The sequence below is a fragment of the Ictidomys tridecemlineatus genome, chromosome 10 (genome assembly GCF_052094955.1).
Source record: "Ictidomys tridecemlineatus isolate mIctTri1 chromosome 10, mIctTri1.hap1, whole genome shotgun sequence".
NCBI lineage: Eukaryota > Metazoa > Chordata > Mammalia > Rodentia > Sciuridae > Ictidomys > Ictidomys tridecemlineatus.
The window spans coordinates 85236074-85254606 of NC_135486.1; the positions used below are offsets into that span (position 1 = coordinate 85236074).

The 18533-nt window shown below is 31.9% G+C and overlaps 1 protein-coding gene across 2 annotated transcripts in view; it reads right to left on the reverse strand.

Moving 5' to 3' along the window:
• Stam (signal transducing adaptor molecule) overlaps window positions 1-18533 on the reverse strand; it is a 62054-nt gene that overhangs the window by 26688 nt on the left and 16833 nt on the right. The window contains exons 2-5 of one of the 2 annotated variants that reach the window (XM_078023352.1): window positions 16198-16282; window positions 8073-8185; window positions 2193-2268; window positions 2016-2111 (exon numbers count right to left, since the gene is read on the reverse strand). In XM_078023352.1, the coding sequence (XP_077879478.1) occupies window positions 2016-2111; window positions 2193-2268; window positions 8073-8074 (174 nt within the window). In that variant the 5' untranslated portion in view covers window positions 8075-8185; window positions 16198-16282. The remainder of the gene's footprint in view (window positions 1-2015; window positions 2112-2192; window positions 2269-8072; window positions 8186-16197; window positions 16283-18533) is intronic. The other variant, XM_005325800.5, reaches the window with a different exon arrangement.

An 18533-nucleotide genomic window follows, 5' to 3' on the forward strand; every position in this document is an offset into this window, starting at 1 on the left:
GAAGACAAAAATAGTTTTGTTTTGCTTTTTGCACAACAATTTTTAAAGACTGTAAGGAGAGAATGATACAGTTCCTTTTATTAATTCCTGACTTTTAATGTTCTTAACTGTGTATTTTTACCACAATGTTTAATTATCTTAGGCTTGGTCTGAGGTAATTACATGTTAATCATCTTGGAAAGTTCGTTTTTTCAGAACAAAAACCCCTCCTTAAGTATAAAACTGATGATATAAATTATAAAACACTTGGAAAATAAAGTCTTCTCTGTGATATGTAGTTGCTTTTCAAAATAGTTGATTACAAGAATATGTAAGTTTTCATAGTACGTCTTCACTTAAATTATAGAAAACATGAGAAGAGAATCTCTTTTGTACATTTTGATCGACATTCAGGACATCAAAAGACAATGTTTATTAATTAACAGAAAAAAATTAAACTAAGCAGCTAAACAAAGCAGAAAAGGATCTATCACATAATCATATTTGAAATGTACAGAATTTTAAATTTTTATGACATTTCTACGCTGCTTTTTTCTACTAAAATCTGGAATTACTAATTTTTGTCCCCCTCCCCAAAGAAGCATTTCCCCTTTTGGTAGTTTTTAATAGTTATTTTTAGTTATTGATGGACACAATTCTTTTAGCTGTTTATTTTTATGTGGTGCTGAGGATTGAACCCAGTGCATCACACATACTAGGCAAGTGCTACACCACTGAGCCACAACCCCAGCCCAACCCTTTTGATAGTTTTTATATATAATATCGAAAATTTTTTAAAGCCAGAAATAGTTATCTTCAGAATGTATAATTCTTTACTAGAAAAACTCAAACCGTACTTATTAATTTTTTAACTTCTTTGAATTGGGGGATTTAATTTTTTACTTTACATTCAAATATGCAGACAGTTGTAGGGTCCCCCAAACTCCCACTTTCTTAGTCCTCATGAAGAAACAAAGCACTCTGGGCCCCATCCAGCTGCATGTTTTCATCTATAGGCCTGAACCCCAGCCAGGGCTTTGCACATTCCCAGGCATTGATTTAAAAAAAAAAAAAAAAAAAAAAGCTGTTCAAGGGGCTGGGGTTGTGGTTCAGTGGTAGAGTTCTTGCCTAACATACACAAGGCGCTGGGTTGGATCCTCAGCACCACATAAAATATAAAATAAAGATACTGTGTCCACCTAAAAAAAACCTTAAGAATAAATATTAAAAAAAAAAAAAAGTTGTTCAAGCAATCGTTCAAAACACTAAAGACTGAGTAAGTTTGTAAATACACAGAAACCTGCCTTGGCCTGAGCCAAATTCTATAAACTCACATATTTACTCTATAACATAACCCGCTTGTTATAGATGTATCTGGATAAAACATTTCTTTTCTCACTGGACACTGCAACTTATACTTTAAGTTCGACTTAAGTTCGAATATCAAATGATTTCGACTGATCACCCTGGCATTTGGTGATTCTTTCTTTGGAATTACATCTGACCCCATCTCTTGATGATTTGAGGCAGTCCCTAGTAGGAAATCACCTGCCACCACTTTTGTTGCCAGTTTGGTTGGATAAAATAGCAGTACCCTATTAAAACCCTGAGATAGCCAAGCAGTGACCTTATTTATATAAGATGAAAATTCAACAGTGCCCTACATTCTGGCAGTATTCCTGAAGGGTTCTACTTTAGGGAACCTACAAAAAATGGTTATAAAACCTGTGCCTAAAATAGACTGGCAATATTTCATTAGCTATAGATATACATATTTTCTTACCAGATGAAGGAATGAGAGTGAAAAAGTTAAATACATTTCAATATGACTTGAAAAAACCAACTCTAATAATTACATAGATTTGTAGTCTTTCCGTAAAACAGTATTTATTTGTATAACAGAAAGACATAGTCTAGAAAAGGTATAATGTAGAGAAGAGAAACACAGAATAGTCCTTTGTGATATAAAATATTAAGAAATGAACAATAAATACAAGAAGAAGACTGCCTTAATTTCTGGCAGTAGTGTTCCTTACCTTATTCAATACGTTGCTTACTTCACTAGCAAAATCTCTTGAACATACTTCTAAATGAAAAATTTTGCCACAGTTTGATACACATGCTCCTAGAAGCTAAAAGCACACAATCAGAAATTAAAAGGGTTCAATTTTGGTAAGTAATGTTGTGGCAAAGCTCAAAAGGAAACCACTTACAGTCAAAGCTTGCATAGCAACATGGGGATCTTTGTGGTTCACTCGCCTCATAATAGACCGAAGACAATCTTTAGGCCTAAAATATGAGAAATTAAGCAATTAATAATATATCCAGCACCCACCTTCAATTGTAGGCAACAGACTACTATACAAAAGAAACAGTACGGTGAAGTACATTTATTTTTTATTAAGGACATGTTTGAAAAATGCCACATTGACTAGTTCCTTTAAAACTTTAAGCAAATTTAACGAGCTTTCTTATTTACCAAGCATAAACAGGCATTTGGGGTTAATGCTGATTGAAAAACATTTTGAAAATAAAATGGTAGGCCAAAACTTCCACTTTCCATCATGACAGTATAAATGCAACCAAATTTATATTTCTATTGTAAACAATTTTAAAACAAAAAAAAATGTTTAAAATAAATATAAATTAAGAGATGCATCCTACAGCTTCAGTAGTAACAGCAACTCCCTCTGGGTGCTATGCTAGCATCTCCCCAGGAGACCTTGCAGCAGGACAGCTTTGAGTCATGGTAACCATGTGCAACAAAGGAGATAATCAAAAGTACACTACTCAGGCATTTGGAGAAATATAAAAGTAAAGGACAATGCAGTGTAGAAGTGTGGCTCAGTGGTAGAGCACCTGCCTAGCATGCACAAAGCCCTGGGTTCAATCCCCTATACCCTAGGGAGGGCAGAGAAGGGGAGAACATTGTGGCCTATGTCAAAATTTTGTTTACAACGGTACAGGAACACCAGTATGGATCTTCCTGATGAAGAATTAATCCAAATAGAGAGTTTAACAAAAAGTATTACCCCACCAGGTACAGTACCATAGGAAGAACTTTGGTATGTGGCACATGAAACCAAATACTTCACCTACTTCTACGTAGGCCAAGTGGCTATAAATCTGGTTAAAACCTGGGCTGTGTCATATGCCCATTAATACATACAAAAAGAAGTGGTAGGGCCTAAATTCTAGATACCAGAAACAAACATCTACATCTACAGCCTTGCTAAGCATAAAACTTCATTGTACTTTGTACACAGAGTTCTCTTTAACTAAAGTTTTATGGGGGGGGGGTGTTGTTTTTTTTGGGGGGAGGGAGGTTAAATGACAAAATAACTTACTTTTTTTTTAGGTTATTTTCTAGTGCTGGGGATTGAACTCAGGGCCTTGTACAATCACTAAGCTACATCTCCCGCCCACATGTGTATTAATTTTTTACCCCATACTTCTCTCTCTCATGTTGTACCCCTCAGTCTAATTATTTAAAAAATAAATCTGTTGTAATTGAAGAAGACCTTTAGAAGACAGAAAGACCTCTCACTGTTGAGAGATAGGCAGAATTAATATTGTTACAATGGTCACATTACCAATAGCAATATACAGATTCAATGTAATCACTATCAAAAATACCAATGACCATTCTTCACAAAATATCAGAGTAGATTTGATTTGCATTTCCCTAATTGCTAATGATGCTGAATTTTTTCATGTGTTCATTGAATTTCTTCTCTCTTTCTTTCTCTCTCTCTCTCTTTTGTACCAATTATTGAACCCAGGGGTGCTTAACCACTGAGCTGCCACATACTTATCCATATATATATATATATATATATATATAAAATGGAAGCTAGAGAGAAAAAAGGGAAAAAGTATGAGGGGGTAGCATTTCACAAATATTAAAGGGAGATCAGTACAGGAGATGAAAAAGAGCAACAGGAGAAAAAAAGGGAAATGAGAAATACTAGGGACTGATACTGGCCTAATTATATTGTCATATCATGGCAGAAATGAATATGTAACAATGAACCCCGTTATTATGTATAATCATAATGCACCAATAAAAAGTATGGAAAAATATAAATCTGTTGGAGATGAAAAACTTAAAATATATATTGAGGTAAGTAGGGACATTAGGCTACACAGGCAGTACTAAGTAAGTCCCAAAAGTGAACGAATGAGATAATCCACAGGTTTGCTTAAACTCTTTACCTACAGATACTTTCCAAATATTAGTGCATACATTCTGCCTAAAGGCAACATCTGGATTTCAGTGCCAGTAGCATGGCAATCAAAATAATAATAGCAATCTGAGTTGATCAATAAGAATTCAGGAGGCCCGAGGAAATTAGAATATGCAGGCTAGAGTAGAAAGTGTTATACATAGTTAAGAGTTTTAGACAACTGCAGAAGGACTCATTTAGGTCTGCTGTAGAAAATGCCATGTATGAAAAATTCCATAAAGCTGGGCAAAAGTGACTGACTATGCCAAAGATTTACTGAAGTTCATATAGTTTCCAGAGCTTACATCAAAGTGAAGAATCCTTGTTGAATATCCAGGGCGATCACTGCCTCCAGAGGGTTTAGTCCCTGGCAGTGGAGTTGAACTATTCCTAAATTCTTCATACCACAACTTAAAAATAAGTCACAGAAGGATTTAACAACTTCTAAAAGAAAAAGAGCCCAACATTCTTTTTAACTGAATTACAACAAACCTAGTGCTCAATGACATAAAATTCAAACTACAAACACTTTGTAAAAAAAACACTAGATAAGATCTGAAGCAGAAAATTATGACACAATAACTAGGAGAAAATTCAGTCAATTGAAAATGGAGAAAAAACAGAGATGATGGGATTACAGCTGTTAAAGACTTTATATAAGCTATTGTAAGGATACTCAAGGATGTAAAAAAAATAAATAAATGTAAGGAAAATGGTATCTAAAAAGAAGCAGATAAAGTCTATAGATGAAAAATATAATAATGAAAAATTAATTGAACAGAATAAATCAGATATGCAAATATCCTGAAAGCATCTGAACTGAATTACCATGGGAAAGAATAACAAATAAACACTAAAAAGGAGCCACTACTAAAATTATTTTTAGGAGAAATGAAAATAAAACAAATCCATAAAAAAATTCAATTTGATACATAAAATTTTTATCAAATTTGTACAAATTTATCTCTGACACATAAAAGACAAATGGAAATAAATTTAAAAAACAGAATAAATAAATAAAAATAATTTAAAAGGAGGTAGATTAAGATTTTCAATCCAACTATACAATAAACTACTTCAGTAGTCTGCAGAACAAGGAATACTCTCAGGGATAATAAAGAGGGAGATTATATAATGATTTCATCATGAAGGCATAACAATTCTAAATGTGCACATAACTATGTGCAAAAGAATTTCAAATTATCCAAAGAAAACATTGATGAAGCTGAAAGAGACAAATCTATTGAAAATTTCAATATACCCTTCTCAATAATCTGAAAACACTAGACAAAAACACACCTACACACAGACTTGGAATACCTGAACAACACTATCATACAACTTGACCTTACAGACATTATAAAACAACCCAACCATATATAGCATAATAAACATTTTTAAATGCATGGAAAATTCAAAGTAGAGTACATTCTGAGCTACAAAATAAATATTAACCAATTTAAAAGGTCTAACGTCATACAAAGAACATTCTTTGATGACTACAACAGAATTAAACTAAAAATTGATAACAAAATGTCAAAAAAAAAACCCCAAATATTTGGAAATCAACACATCCCTCAATAATATTTATGTCAAATGAAATCACAAAACCATAATTTCACTTAAGGACATAAAAACAAGTCACATTATCAAACACTTTGTGCAAGAATGTTAATAGAGACCCTATTCATAAGAGCTCAAACTGGATACAATCTAAACATCTATCAAGAGATAAACAAAAAGTAACATTCATGCAATGTAACTCTTCTTAGCAATATGTAGAATTACTAATACATAAAAACATGAATTCATCTTAGAAATGCCATACTAACTACACAGTTTCATTTTAAGAAATTCTAAAAAAGGAAAATGTAATCTATAATAATAAGTTTTACCCTTAGTTGCCTAGAGTAAAAGGAACTTTTGAGAGTAATTAAAATTCTGTCTGGATTATGGTGGTAATTATATAAGTGTTTTTTTTTATTTGCAAAAACTTGCCAAACTATCATACTGTACACTTACAAGGGATACATTTTATTATAGAAAAATTATATCTCAGTAAAACAACTTTTTCTTTAAATGGCAGAAGAATGTAGCAAACATGCACTTCATGGGTATGCTATATGATTATTAAAATTAACAGTTATGCAAAGCAACCACACCTGAAAAACAGAAATCTGTTTAGGTTCTCAAAACTTCATATAAACAGCTGGGCAGGTGACACATACACCTGTGTAGAATATACCTTCTCTGAGCAAGAATCATAGTCAATGCAGCAAAGTATTTACACTATAAGATAAGAAGTAACTGAAATTGTATGACAGCATACACAAACTCACTAAGTGAAATGGCAGGCGTAAGTTTTTAGGAAAAAAATTAAAGAGTTTCAAAAAATACAGTTAAATTCAATAAGTTTAACATGCACATAATGCAGTTCAATTCTACAATCAGTGATCAAGGAAAAGTAAAACTAATTTTGCACTGATGCATTTTCTCTTCAAGAATAATGAAATTTGTAATCTCTCTTAATGACCCAGAGTAAATTTCCAACATCACTAGTTTCTTTTTTATTTTTTTTAAATGCCTACTCGCAAGCATGTTGCTGCTGAGAGGTTTACAGCTTAACATTAAACTTTAGCAATTTTTAAGTTAACATTCACCAATTACATTACTTGAAAAGGTAATTCCATTAAAATATTGAAGGAAGTCGAGAATATTTAGTGTTACTGTTGGAAAAAGAAGTCAAAACTTGCCAGGCACATTGGTACATGCCTGCAATTTCAGCAACTGCAGAGGCTGAGGCAGGAGGACCACAAGTTTGAAGCTAGTTGCAATAATTTAGCAAGACCTTTTATAAAATATAAAAGACTGGGAATATAGCTCAGCGGTAAAGCACTCTGGGTTCAACCTTCAGTACAAAAAAAAAATAATCAAGATTTATGACACTTTATGCTTTCTAAAACTTTTGACAAGCCCTGTAGTTCAAATATGTCCCATTTTGACACTATTTGAAAAGTACTTCAGTATCATGAAAAATATAGATATACTGTGACCAGAGGTTTTATATTCCTAAGGAAATTATTACCACTGAAAAGAAAAATTTCAAGACAAAAAATTAAAAATTAAAAATTTGAAAATGTTTACATTCTAATTCCTGCATCTATTACAAAATCCATCAAAAATTTTTAGATCAATTTTTTAAATGACAATATTACCTTTTCGTTATCTCCCTAGGGTCCTAATGAAAAAAATAGCACATTTTCCTGAAAGTATTCTAAGTGTAAGCAGAAAATACTAAAAATTAATTAGTAATCATAATGAAAAGTACTATTAATGGACATGTTATCATTGTTAACTTTCAATTGTCTATTAAATAGGACTGAAAAAGTACCAAGACACTGGCAGTAGATTCTATATAGAAACATTAATTGGTATTCAGAAAAATTCTTTGTAGCATAAGACTCTAGGGCATGTTGCATTCCTGGTCCCTGCCTAATCAGCAGCAACCTCCTGTCATGCAACACCCAAAAACATCCTTCATCAAGCAATACCACCCTAACTGAGAACCACTGCTAAACAGAAGTAGCGCTGTTGATAAACTAAAAAAAAAAGATTTGGAATCTGATAGACCTCACCCGTTAAAAAGGTAAAAGGGGCAAAAAAAAGAAAAAATGGTATACAGGGATGTGGGAGAGGTTATGAGAGGGCATGCTCCTAGTATTTCCTTATCAGTGTGTTAATACTTCTAGAATTGTGACAGGGACTTAGAAATAATGATATTACTTCTAGAAAACACAAATATCTCATTCTTTATCATTACTTTTGTAACTGTAGCTTTCAAATTTAGTTAAGTGATTTAAATTTTACATTTTGGGGCTGGGGATGTGGCTCAAGCAGTAGCGCGCTCGCCTGGCATGCGTGCAGCCCGGGTTCGATCCTCACCACCACATACCAACAAAAGATGTTGTGTCCGCAGAGAACTAAAAAGTAAATATTAAAAATTCTTAAAAAATAAATAAATAAATAAATTTTACATTTTTATTTTACATGCTACAAAAAATGGCTTATTATGGCTTACCATTTAAGGACACACGAATATCTATATGGAGGTTGTATGTACACACATAACTTTCATAGGTCTTAGTATGTCAGTACTTGGGAGACTCACAATAACTAAAAGAGATGGAAACTCAAAGCTTTGCTAAATGAACCAAACACATTTACAAATAGATAATATAAACCATCCTTGACTACAGAATAGAGCCTAATTTAGAGGATATTTTTAAAAGTGTAAAGGCATTAAACAAACTGTTATGAAAGTTCTAATATAAAAAATTTTTTTAAATCAGAACAAAATGAATAATAATTCTTAAGCACATACTGAAATGCCAATCTGATTTATAACACACATTTCATAAAACAATCTACATAACACATGAAAAAGGGGTGAATAAATAAATATATATCAAATTATTTTCAACATAAATATAAAATTATTTTATATACAGCATAAATATCAAATTATTGTCAATTTTGAGTTTATAAAATAAAAATTTCTAATGAGATACACAATGGAACATGAAATTATAAATAAGTATACACTATAATGTTACTTAAATATTTAAATATAAGTTCATGAAGTCCCAAAAGGCTTCATTAGAAAAGGAGGTAAATTAAAACTTCTACTTACTGAACTAAATATGATGGATTAATGAAAGGCTAGTAACAGTTATTAAATATAATGATATTTTGAGTTTCCCAGACAATACAACACTAAGGTACATTTCAGCCAAGCAAAATACAATGTCGTATGCATGAAAGAGAGAGGAACTAGTAAAAACTTGAATATAAGTTTTGTATGTATTCACTAATGATTTTAAAAAAATAACAAATAGGCACATAAGGATACAGAATAGTAAAGTGGGAAAAAACATAAAATTGAAAGTAAACTAATTTTACCTCTGCTTAACAGCAACATGTCCTATTAAAATCGCAGTGCTTTAGTTTTCTCATATGTAAAATAATCTCTATGATCACTAGGATTCTATAGATCTCATTCTACAAAATAAACAGCGTTTTTAAAAGTAAAATTAAAAAGAAAAATCATTGTCTAGACAAGTAAAGACAGAAAAATCAGATTCCAATCCCCTGCGTGGCTCCTTCTACTACCCCATTCTCTGCTGAATCATCATTTCACCCCCCACACACACAGTAGAACATTCTCTTCCAAATATGTAGACGATGTAATTACAAAACTTAAAGAAAATCCTATACATGTATTGTGTCAAAATGAACCCCACTATATTATAACTATAATGCCCTAATAAAAACCTTTGAAAGCTTAAAATGAGAATAAAAAAGCAAATTCCCATCAAGCAACCAGTGAAAGAAAACCTCGCTTAAATAGCAACACAAAAGACAAAATATCTCATAAAAAATGTAAAAAATGTATAGGACTTAGAAAAAATTTAAAATATTAAACTAGAACACAAACAAAAGTATATGTTATGTTCTCAGGAAGATTCAACATCAAAGACATACATATGTCAATTTAAAACTAAGCCAATATAAAAAGAAAGTCAAGCCAATTTTAAGGTTTATCTAGCACAGTAGGGAGGAATAAGAATACCTGGAAAATCTCTAGATAAAAAAAAAGATTAGTCCTACAGAATGTTAAAACATATTATAAAGCTTTAATAATGAAAACCATAAGGTAACAGCACATGAATAATCATATACATTCCATTTCTCATTTGAAATGGAATAAGAAAGTCCAAAAACAAACCCAAATACATACATGAATATAACATATGAAGGTAATATTTCATATTACTTTGAATATAACATATGAAGGAAATGAGATAGAATTATAAGTAAATGATGTTGGGATATCTGGTTAGATAAAAGGAAGAGAATAAAGTTGCACCCATACCTCATACTGCCTAGAAGAATAAATCCCAAACAGATTAAAGACTTCAATGTAAAAAATGAAACCATGCAGCAACTCTGGAGAGACAGGCTTGTGGCTTCTGACAAAGCTAAACACAATTTTATAGTAAGAACCTGTAATCCGCAATCATAAGTTCTAGATATTTATCCAGTTGGACTGAAAACCTATATCACCACAAAAATCTGAACATAAATGATACAATGATCAAAAATTGGATGCAACCAAGATGCCTTGCAGGTTAGTAGACAAACTGTAGTACATACAGATATACACAACGAAATATTATTCAGCAATAAAAAAGAAACTATTAAACCACGAAAAGGCAGGGAAAAACCTTAAGTGCATGTTACTAATTGAATGAAGCCAGTGTGAAAGGACATATCTTCAATTATCCAGATATAATCCAACTCTGCACACTTAGGATTCAGATTCAGCTACTCTGTATCTTAAGTTCTTAGAAAAAACAAACAAGTTTTCTCTATCTGGCAACATTTACATACATGCTATTGTTTCTGCCTAGGATACACTGCTTTCAGCTCTTAAGTCTTCTGAACTTTATAATCATAGCACAAATACTACTAACTTAATAATTATTAGCCCTCACATTAGCCCTTCCCTGAAAAATCTAAGTAGGTCTCTCCTTTTGCTCTCCATTATAGCATGTTGTTTACCCTTCTAAACTACTTACCTATTTATTCCTATCTTCTACCAAAATGGTCTTAGCATTGTTGGTAGCAAAGGTTATGCCTGTTTTATTCACCACTATATTGAGTATTCAAAAGTGTTTGTCAAAAAAAAAAAAAAAAACCAAGAAAAAGAAAAAAAAAACAGTTGATAGAAAGAAATGAAACCAATGGAAGAAATTCCATTATATTAAAAAAAAGAATGAAAAATGGAAATCAAGATCATGCTTTACAAATTCTTTAATTTTACTTTTGTTGGGACCCTTCCCATCGTTTAAATGACATTAAAGAGATCTAAATATGAATTGAGTTTTGCATTTTAAAATGGGAAAACCTAAATTACTCTAAATTTAATTACTCTAAATTACAATGGCTGTGATGATTAAACATGTACAGGGCCACTTAAACAGTACATGGCAAATAATAAGTGGTCAATAAATGTCAGACATTACTCATTACTCTTAAAAGAGCATTTAGAAGACCTTTGAAAATTGAGGCCTCATAGATCAAGAATATGATCATAGCCTAAAAAAGAATTTTTAAATCTGTTTCTCTACCTGATGTCGCCCTTGCAACTCTAAGATGATTAGAGACTATGTTTTCCTTACAAAATCAAAAAATATTCTATTACCATCCAGTTGAAGGTCAGAGACAGTTATAGTTCAACTTAAACAATACAGAGTTACAAATTCTTTAACAAATTTCTCCCCAAAGACTTGCATTTATATGTTTCACAAAATATCAGTAATAACTTTGATTTTATCCTTCTAATTCTGTGTGAATAATTCAAAGATTTACTACCAAACATATCCATCCACTAGGCAAATAAAGAAGAGCTATATTATATTTTCCACCGTTTGTCAATTATATCTAATACTAAGTAAAAACAGTTAACATTTAAAACAGTAGAACTTAATAAAGAGTTCAATTACACAACTTTAATCTCAACTTATTATTATTATGGATAATTAATACCTACCCCCAAAAATCTATTTTTGCATATGAAATCATACACCGATCCAAAGTAACAGAAAAATAAAGCTATTTATTAAGTGAAGACTTGTTAAAGAAAATTGCTACTATGATTCTGAAGGTTCTCGATTCTAAACAAACAGAGACTGTTCAATTCATCATATGATCTAATTGGCATTCTTCACTACTTACTCATAAACTGGAACTGCACACCAAAAATCATGTGAATACCCTAAGGAGTCTGAAAATTTTTTCAGAATGTTTTTTAAAAGTTTTCAGTTCAGCACAATCAAATATTTCAAGCTTTAAAAGAAAAAAACTATAACTTATATGAAGCAAATAAGGATTACATCTACTCAGTTTCTTGAGATTGACATAATGACAAAAATTATTAAATAATTTGTATTTAATAATTTTTATTTAATAATTATTGAAGTATGTAAAAAACCCTGTATGGCACTAACCAAAACTGATGTTAAACTAAAAAAATGATTTCTAAATTTGTCCAATACTTATAGACATTAAAAGAAATACATTTCTAATATTGACAGGATATATTAAGAAATTAAGTAATAAATGTATATACAATATGCTTATTTTATATGAATGAGGAAAAATGTATTCACATTAGGAAAAAAACAACACAAAGAAATACAAGTAGTTATCTATAGGGAATGGGAAACAGAAACAGAAATTAGATTTGTTAATTTTCATATTTTTTTAATTATTTTAATTTTTGAGCCATGTGAATATATACTTATTTTTAAAAAAATACATCATACAGGCATGGTGGTGCATACCCATAATCCCAGCAATTCAGGAAGCTAAGGCAGGAGGATCACCAAATTCAAAGTTACCCTCTGCAACTGAGCAAAATGCTATCTAAAACACAACTAAACACTGGAGTGGAGGAAGTGTAGCTCAATTGTAAAGTACTTGCTTTGCACATACAAGGCCCGGGGTTCATTCCCCAGCACAAGCACCACAAAAAAAAGAGGGAAGTGGGGATACATACTTTAAATGAAATTTCGCAATAATGACTGTTGTCTCCCTCACTATACCTGAGAATATTTTCTAAATTACCAAAGTTCAAAAGCAGCTTCAAAGAGGGCTGGGAGTGAGATTAGGGAGAAAAATACAGGGAAAAAGCTTAAAATAATATGAAGTACTTAATTTTTATTTAGACTTTAAATAATTCTACTATATATCACTCATTACAAATTATTTATTAAAAAGAGAAAATTATTGAAAAAGAAATGCTTTCCCTTACGTCCCTTTATCATCCCTGAAGTGGTCTTCTTAAATATCTCTCTGTATTTTATAAAACTTCAAGCTAATATTAAAGGGCAACAATAATCTTTTTAAAATCCAGATTATTGTTTAATACTCAATTACCTTATAAACCGCATTTCAACCCACAACTTCCCTCTACTTCAAACTACCCTAAACTGAATATGTTAGGAAAATGCAATTTCCTGTTCCGGTCTCCTCTAAAGCACAAGAAGCATCTAGAATATCTCACTTACAACTTATAGTACTGTTTAATATTCTTATGCTATCATCAGCAACCCATATCTAAACATATCTATACAACTTCCTAAATAAGTCAGATCTCCATTAAGTCTTCCATATACACTAATTACAACATGATTTAAAACTTACAACTGGTAAAAAAAAGACTGGCGTCGGGGAAAGTTATTCTTTAGTGGGCATAATTATAGTTTCACTTTAAGATGAAGTAGTTCTGGAAATGGATAATGGTAACATCTGCACAGTGTGAATGTACTTAATGCCACTGAACTGTTCACTTTAGAAGAGTAAAAAGGTAAGTTATTATATGCGTGTGTTTTATATATATCACAAAAAGGGAATTGAAAACAAGTAACATATTAAGAATAAAAGTATCCCACAGTACAGTGCTAAAAAGATTCTTTAAAATTTTGTATTATTAAACTCTTATGGGAATTTATAAGCCAATTCTGTAATGTTTATATATTAGGCATGTAGGCACAGTTTCTAGAGCTCACAATAATTTTAGAAGCACACAAAAATGTTTTAAATTATTCTAAAATAAGAACAAAAAAACCCTTTGCATCAAAAAACATGCTTTAATATATAACATACATATATTTTCTTTATAATAAAGCATTCGTGCTTTTTTTTTTTTAAGGGAGCCTTTGAAAGCAAAAATGCCTACAATCCAGGAAAGTCATAGTGTAGCTCTTAAGTTTTCCACTTCCTAATATGAGAATATCCAGGTACACCAAGAAAATAGAAAGATAATTGGATATGTATGCGAAACAGTAACCTTAAAGAAAAATCGCCTACATGAACAATTTGGGCCAGACATTTTTAAAAACCTCAGTAATTAAAAATGGTATCATTATTTCTTTTCAAACAACTCTTTTTTAACAAGAACTACAAAGAGATATTCCATTTATATAAACAAATAAATAAATGTTTGGAAATTAACTTAATGAGGATTTAAAAGAACTAGACACCAGTAACTTTGTGTGTGTGTGTGTGTGTGTGGTACTGGGGATTGAACTCAGGGATGCTCAACCACTGAGCCACATCCTCAGCCCTATTTTGTATTTTATTTAGAGACACGGTCTCACTGAGTTGCATAGGACCTCGCTTTTGCTGAGGCTGGCTTTGAACTCATGATCCTCCTGCCTCAGCCTCCCAAGCAGCTGGGATTACAGGTAGGCACCACTGTGCCAAGCTAGGCACCAATAACTCTTAAGAGAAAAATAAGTGGGAGGAGAAAAAAGAAGAAAGAAGGAAATAAAGGAGAACAAAAACAAAAAAACAAACAGACCATCCCTCATTATGTAACTTACAAAAGTTGAAAATATTTCCTGAGTAAATTCATGAATTTAGTATAACCTCAATTAAAATCCCCAATGGTATAACTCAAATATTAAAAAAATATTATGAGGGCTGCAGCTATAGCTCAGTGGTAGAGCGCTTGCCTCGCACAAGTCAGGCACTAGGTTCATTCCTCAGTACCACATATAAATAAATAAATAAATAGATAGATAAATAAATAGATTGTATTCATCTACAACAAAAAAAAATTTTAAAAAATATCGTGAGGGGAAAAAAGCAGGCAGACTAAAAATAAATTTGAAAAAATTAAAAAATGAAGACTTATCCAAATTTGTTGATACTGGATAAAAACAAAATGCAAAAAGACAAAAGAATTTTTTTTACATCTACAAATTCCAAAATCTCAAATATGTGAGGAAAAAAAATATGGAAAAGAATATCTAATGAACACTTCTTTGTATAATAATGCTAACATGAAGAAAAACAAATTGACATTTATTCTACATCATATAGAATTTCATATCGGTTACAAATTAATTAATTCATTTATTCGTTCATTCATTGATTTTTGGTACCAGGGATTGAAACCATGGGCACACTACCACTACTGCCACATCCCCAGCCCTTTTTAAAATCTTTAATATATATATTTTTGGGGGTTGTAGATGAACACAATATCTTTATTTATTTATTTTTATGTGGTGCTGAGGATCAAACCCAGTGCCTCTGTCACTGAGATACAGCCCTAGCTCCCCCCCCAAAGCACTTTTTCTTTTAAGACAAAGTTTAAGTTTTTCCAGGCTGGCCTTGAACTTGTGATCCTCCTGCTTTAACCTCCCAAGTAACTGGGATTATAGGCATGCACCCTGAAGTCCACTTATGAATTATTTTTTTACTAAAAAAAAAAAAAATGGATTATTTCTGGTAACAAAAGGGAGTTTATCTTTTGATTTTAAAAAACTGACCAAATTATTACAGCCCCCCCAAAAAATTTACAGAATAAAAAATACCAAAGTAAAGATAAAATGAAAACCAACAGAATGAAAAGAGAAGGACTCTGCAACTGTTATGTTTATATTAGATAAACTTTTATCTCTAAAACATACAGAGATATTGGTCCATGCCCAGGCCTCAACAGACAAAATGGAGCAAAATATGATTTTAATCAAAAGCAGAAAGAGTTATACACATTTAACTACAGGCCAAGCGCTATTAGAAACACTTTATATATTAATTAATCTCACAAATGAACAACAATCCCCCCATGAAGAACATACTACTTTCAATTCTATGTGGTAAACTACAAAAGGTAGGCCAGGAGGGCAAGTTACTTATCCAATGTGATGTAACTAAGTAGTTACAACCAAAATTTGAACCCAATTTTTTACCACTCATGTCAGTCTAACTGGTTAAACCTTAATGGGATGAGACTTCAAATATTTCTAGTAAAAACATTCTCTTTTTAAACTAACTTTTAATATTTTACCTCTTGATCCTTTTCTTCATGTTTACAAAAAAGAATGAATAAAAACTTTTTGAAATGTTGAACACTTACCCAGTACGAGACTGGCCAACCTTATCACAGATATCCAAGATGAGGCCCCAGTCCTCAGCAGTATTCATCTCACTGGTTGCTTTCTCTGCAGATAGCAAAAGGAATTACAGAAACATTATTTTAAATGTCTTTTAAAATCATAATTATATTCAAATCATCAAATTGTGGTATAATCAAGCATCAACAAAAAACCCAAATAGTTGCCAGCAGTCTGGTTAGTAAGATTTTTATGTCTACCTTTAAAAGAGGAAGGAGCACCTTTACTAACACAAATTTTCCCCATTCACATTTCATTTGCTTTTCACTTAAAATAGAACATTATTTTTCTTTATTAAAGCAAGTTTTATACAGGTCTATCCCCATCTGCAAATAGAAGGACTAAAGTAAGAAACATTATTTTCATTATCAAAAAATTCTTAGCTTTACTTGTCAATGAAGGGACACGAGTTAGGCACAGATCTCTATCCAAATGTTTCATGTAATTTATTTGGCTAATTTTATTGATTTGTTTTTGTTTTGTTTTTGAGAATGTGGAAGAGGGAACTAAATGACAGAAAAAAAACTGCAAATATTTTTCCTAAACACTTGACATATTAAAAACATCAACAGAGGTATGGTATAATGAACACAATCATCTAATTTAGCTTTCTCCCTTAATTATGAAAAGATTTTTAAAAAGACAAACACACAAGCACATGGAAAACATGAGATGTGATTAATAGCAACTATGTCCCAAAAGCTTTATAACAACACATATATATGATAATCTATATAGAGGACCCAAAGGGGAGAATCATATATTATATGAATCACATAATCATATATTATTATAACTAGCCTCCATATACCACCGAATTCTCAGAAGGCTGGAAAATGGTTAGCAGAAAGAATGGTAATGAAAGTAAAGAAAGAGGTCTTAAAATTAGGAAAAATCAATAAAAGCTCTTTGAAATGTAGTAGTTCACTACTTCATCTTCCTTATAGAAGGCCACTTGCAACTACCTCTCCCCAAATATAGCAAAAAAAAAAAAAAAAAGTGAAGGTGTGTTTTCTAGAAGTAAAGCAAAGCTTTTCTGAACTAGTGAACACCATGCATAGTAAAGACATGGACACATAAAATAAAGGAAGCACTTCTGGTTTCCAATCCAGCATGTAGGAGCTTGGAAGCCATCACTCCTTCCCAACAAGTAAAACATTGAACAAATTGAAAAACTAACAACTCTTCTTAGATCTTTCTGGGAAGAAGCTTACAGAGCAAACCAATGACTCCCAAAATTAGAGAGACAAGCAGATGCAGAGAATCACAACTTAACACAAGCAGAATTAAGTCCCACAGGAATCAAAGCCAGGTTGGAAAATCTAAATGTAAACCGACAAATTGCTGAAGGTTCACAGGACAAGAGTGAGTTTAAAATCCAGCAGAACCAAATCATAAGGGAATCCCCATATCTTTGTAAGAATTAGAGTGGATTTCACAGTGAATATATGAGAAAAATCTTCTTGTGCTAGTGGCAAGAAAGGGAGAGAAGGAACCATTTTGAAACACACCAGAGCACTTTGCTCTTCTCAACAAGGACTGCTTTGAAGACAAACTATTTTACTAGGGCCTAACTAAACAAAGTTTTACCAGAGATTAAGGTAAGAGTGATTCCCAGCTCTAGTCCCCTCTACCTTTCTAACTGAGGAAAGAGAAACACCCTCACTATGTGGGGGAAATACTGAAAAGCATTTGTAAAGTTCACAGTCCAGAGGCACAGGCTCAATAAAAGACATACCTAATCATAGAAATATAATACACTTCTGCTCCCATCACATCTTACTACCAAACTATTAAGGCCTATTTAAGAGCCATCTAAATGTCTGAAGTGAGTTTCTATTTTCCATACATCAAAAATTTACATATCGCCTGATGTGGTGGCCCACACCTATACTTCCAGAGGCTCAGGAGGCAGAGGTAGGAGGATTGCAAGTTCAAAGCCAGCCTCAGCAACTTAGCAAGGCACTAAACAACTCAGTGAAACCCTGTATCTAAATAAAATACAAAAAATAAGGCTGGGGATGTGGCTCAGTGGTTAAGTGCCCCTGAGTTCCTCAGCACCTCACCTCAAAAAAAAAAAAAATTACATATCATACTAAAAGGCAAAAACAGTTTGAAAAGAGAGCATAGAAAACCAGATTAATATATGGCAGGGATGTTAGAATTATCAGACTAAGAATTTTTGACACCATAGTTAATATGCTAAGGGCTCTGATGAAAAAAAGTAGATAGCATGCAAAAATAAATGTAAGCAGAGAGACAAAAATTCTAGGAAAGAATCAAAAAGAAATGCTAGAGA